The sequence below is a fragment of the Mesitornis unicolor genome, unplaced genomic scaffold (genome assembly GCF_000695765.1).
Source record: "Mesitornis unicolor isolate BGI_N332 unplaced genomic scaffold, ASM69576v1 scaffold20432, whole genome shotgun sequence".
Lineage (NCBI taxonomy): Eukaryota > Metazoa > Chordata > Aves > Mesitornithiformes > Mesitornithidae > Mesitornis > Mesitornis unicolor.
In genome coordinates this window covers 1,752-6,218 of record NW_010168751.1, presented here as the reverse complement: position 1 = coordinate 6,218, position 4,467 = coordinate 1,752, and the positions used below count along the sequence as shown (strand labels likewise).

Below are 4,467 nucleotides of genomic sequence, written 5' to 3'. Positions count from 1 at the left end.
AAACGCTTAACCGAAAGGGATCCAATTTGAAACTGCAACTCTCCCCAGAAGCCACCGTGACGGGATTATTCCAAAGCATCCCAGCCTCTGCTGGGTGCTGGAACTCGATTTTAAAGGTCCTCCCCACCCAAATGACTGGATGGCTCCGGGGACAGCGATGGGACACAGCACATCCCTCACTTCTATGCGGCCCGGGGGCGGGCAGGGCTGGCGGAAGCAGAAGGGATCGGGCCGGAAGCGGAGGCGGAAGCGCGGCGCGGCGGAAGCGGAGCCGGAGCAGAGCCATGAGGACCCGGCGCGGCACCGTCCTGCGGCCGCCGGCCCGGCCCGTCGTGGAGGAGGATGAGGAGGATGACGATGAGGAGATGCCCGGCGGCCAGGCGGGCCCCGAGGCTCTGGCGGACGAGGTGGAGAACTTCCATGAGGCGCGGTTCCAGGCGGTGATGTCTGCCCTGGAGAGCGGGGAGGAGGCTGGGGACAGCGAGGAGGAGGAGGAGGAGGAAGAAGTGCTGGGGCTGCAACTGCCCGAGGACGACAGCGAGGAGGAGGATGCAGATGGTGAGGAAGAAGAGGAGGAGGAGGAAGAAGAGGAAGAGGAGGTGCGAGAGGTGGATCTTTTCATCGAACACAGCGCAGAGGAGGATGACGGTGAGGAGGATGAGGATGGAGAAGGGGAGGAGGAGGAGGAAGATGAGGTTGAAGATGAAGATGGAAACCTGTCCATGGAAAGCGACTTGGAGGAGCGCCGGGAGGACACCAAGCTCCCCCACGAGCTGTCCTGGGGCCAGCGCAAGCAGCTCTACTACGACACAGATTACGGGAGTGATGCCCAGGCCAAGGGCAAGCGTAGCCAGCAAGAAGTCGATGCGGAGGAGGAGGAAGAGGAGCAGGAGGCTCAAGTCATCCAGAGACGGTTGATGCAGGACTTGGGGGAAGATGATTATGGGCTGGATGTGATCCAGGGCTATCTGGCTGAGCAGCAGAAAACCCAGGACAGCAAGGGCCAGAAGATTGACAAGGATTTGCAGCTCCTTTCCAAGAAAGAGCAGCTGAAGCTACTGAAACGGGAGTCCCCCGAGCTCCTGCAGCTGATTGAGGACTTTGAAGTCAAGCTGATGGAGCTCAAGGACGAACTGCACCCGCTGCTGCAAATGGTCAAAAATGGCACTATCCCGCAAGGGAAAGGCAGTCGCTATTTGCAGACCAAGTATCATCTCTACTTGAATTACTGTGCCAATATCAGTTTCTATTTGGTTTTGAAATCAAAGAGGATTCCAGTTCATAGTCACCCCATTATTGAACGGCTGGTTGCTTATAGAAATATAATCAATGACCTGGCTGTTATAGATCAAAAGTTATCCTCGCAAGTTCGTATGCTTTTGAAAAACTACTATGATAAGAAGGAAGATAAGTTACGGAAGGAGAAGAAGTTTGCTGTGTTTCTCCCACTGGATGTTAAGAAAAACAAACCCAAACGTGCTCCTGCTCTTGCTAATGGCCAGGCTGCTGCTGCTGAAGTGTCCGATGAGTCAGACATGGATGAAGAGGCTGCCCTGAAATACTACAAGGTGATGGAGGAGAAGCTGAAACTCAAGAGGAAGAGAACTGAAGACCAGGAGACGCTTGAAGAAGCAGCAGCGTTGGAAGGAGAGGATCCAAATAAGAAGAGAGGTGTGACCTATCAGATGATCAAGAACAAAGGGCTCACCCCCAGAAGGAAGAAGATCGATCGCAACCCCAGGGTCAAGCATCGGGAGAAGTTTCGGCAAGCCAAGATTCGCCGCAAGGGCCAGGTCCGTGAAGTTCGCAGGGAACTGCACAGATACGCTGGGGAGCCGTCTGGCATTCGTGCAGGAGTTAAGAAAAGCAGGAAGCTCAAATGATACTTCTTTTTCTCGGTTTCTGAGAGCTGCAAATTGCACTGCTGAATTCAATAAAAGTTTTATAAAGAACGTTGTGGGTTTTATCCTTACGAAAACTTGGGGAAGGGGGTATGTTTAAGAACTAGCTACCTTTATTTTTTAGGCTCTCTTAAATCTATATAATTTTGTAGCTAGGCAGAAAGCTATTACTTAAACCCCATTTGGCCCGAGATAGCCTTTCCCCTCCTGAACTCAGTGAGAAGTGAAGAAAGGACTATTCTGGATTTCACAGTTATTTATATCCGTGATAAATACATTCATTTCAGCTATGATAAATATGTTAACTCTTGTCTGCTGTTATAGGTCTAATACAGCACTGATGCAGGACAAACAGGTGAGATGTAACATTGTCTTCAGTTTGCACCTCAACTTCCAAAATATTTCAGTTACTTCCATGCCCCCTGGTGGGAAAACACCTTTAACCCCACGCTGGGAGCTGGCTCTGGCCAGTTCCAGTTCAGGCTGTAAAGGAGGAATGACTGGTAAATGCTCCTTAAAAGGTTCACAAACACTGTCTCAGGTAAGAGCTGCACTTGGCAGGTTTCAGGGAGCCCATGCCTTGATTTCTGTACCAGGAGCATCTGAAAGGTCCTACTGTACGTTTCCCATGGGAAATCGCTTGAGGGGAATAGTTGTCTTGTCAGAAAATGCCTGCTTCTGCCAGGAATGTGCCGTTCATTGCTGGCTGGATAAAAAGATAATTTTCAAAGCTGCTTTATAAAGGGAGAAGTGTAAAAACAACCTAAGCTGGACAGATGGGAACAGAAGTAAGGAGATTTCTGTAGTCCTTATACATCCTGCATTTATGGGATGTGGAGCTGTGCACAGCAATCTTGGAGGGGATTGTGATGCGATAGGTAGATGTATAAGACAAGTTCTGCTGACTTCAATGGCCCTACATTTGTTTGCCCCCTGCTGCTCACAGGCCAAACAGCAGTTAAATGCTGCTGCATCAAAATAACAAAATTGCTCCCCAGAATCAGGCTACAAAGCATTGGGAATTGATCCTCTTCATGAAGTTGCCTGGGAGGTCTTTGCCTGCCTGCAGAGCCTTGGCATTTTGCATGACAAGGGTAATGGAAACTACTGTAAGGGTAGGAGGAGCGCTGGTGACAGAAGAGAATTAAAACTCAGCGTTTCAGGGCAGCGCTGGGGCTTGCTGCCTGTGCTGGTCAGAGGTGTCCGTATGGGCAGAGGAAAGGCTTGCAGGGTGCAGGAGGAGGGATTAATTTGTCACATCCTGATGTGGCTTTTTCATGTGGCAAAATCCTTGTGCAAGAGAGGATGGGTGTTAAGATCAAAAGAACATCCTGGGACACGGAAATTAAGGCAGTCTTTGACACGTAGCAGAAGGGAGGTAGGGCTCTCATATGAGGTCAGAAGCTGGAGAGCATTGGTAACGTGAGGTTTCCTGGCAGCAACTGTTTTAAAATTAAAATTGCAGTCTGGAGCCCTGCTTTTCCAGGGGAACTGGGGCTAGCTCAGTCCTTGGGCTAAGGAATGTGTCAAACCCTTGGCCTCTTGTTCTGCCAGTATCACTGAGCAGTGAGCAATGGCCTCTGTAACCTCATGGCCTCAGGTGAGGCAGGTAACCTTTTAGCTGTGAGGATAAAGATGTGCTTCACCTGTGCTTACTCTTCTTTATGGTGAGCAGCAACCAAGAGTGTTATGTGCTTGCTCTTCCCAGGGCAAAATGCATGGCTTTTAGCGGGTCGCAGCCTTACCAAGCAGGGAACTAGAGCTTTTCCCAAAATTACATCTTTTATTAGCTCTGCACTGGGATCACTATGGAGACTGCCACTGGTAACACTGAGCTGTGCTCTTAAGGCTTCAGGAAGAGGTCAGTAAAAGGTAATGTGCTGGGGTAAAAAGCAGCTTAGGTGCTTTTTCTGGGGAGGGGTGGTGTTGTGTAACAGCTATCACATGGGATGTGAAAAATCTCCAGCAGAGTTGCTAACTGATCTCATTACTACAGCACCTGCTCACCCATGTTTTGCACTTTGTGCAAAAAGGAAGGGCTGACAATTTTTTGTAGATCTGCAGGCAAGCTGTAAGGATCCACAGCAGCTCAGTGTTCCCTTGAAAAGCTTTAGGCAGCTGGCAATCAAAATTCTGGCAACTTCCATGTGAGCAATAAATAAGGGCAATAATAAATGAGCGTGCTGTTACCGACTCGCTCCCCAGAAACTCTGGGATTAAGGCTCAAGGCAAAAGCAAAAGCAGCGACTCAGCACGCCTAGCGCAGGCAGTCAGCAGATGGCACAGCACGTCTCCCCGGACGGGTGTTTTACTGAAGATTAAACACGGCATTATCTTCACTTGGTTAGTTCAGAGATTGGACAAAGCCATAAATAGTGCTTTCAATACGGTTTTATGTGAGCATGCCAAGGCTGCGATTATTAATGCCGTGGGAGAGGGGACACTCTTACGTTGCTCCAAGAAATACTTCATACAGGGATGCTTCATGCTGAAGGGAAATTCCTGATGGTAAAAATCCCTGTGAAAATGGACATGTGTGAAATAGGGTCAGGAAAAAAGGGAGAAG

General features: G+C 49.5%; 1 protein-coding gene across 1 annotated transcript; it reads left to right on the top strand.

Annotated features, from left to right (window-relative positions):
* Positions 1-284: 284 nt before the first annotated feature.
* On the top strand, positions 285-1,941 carry UTP3 (UTP3, small subunit (SSU) processome component, homolog (S. cerevisiae)). Its single transcript, XM_010179141.1, has 2 exons — positions 285-599; positions 741-1,941. The coding sequence occupies exons 1-2, from the start codon at positions 285-287 to the stop codon at positions 1,881-1,883; spliced, it is 1,458 nt and encodes a 485-aa protein (XP_010177443.1). The 3' UTR covers positions 1,884-1,941.
* The last annotated feature ends 2,526 nt before the right edge of the window (positions 1,942-4,467 follow it).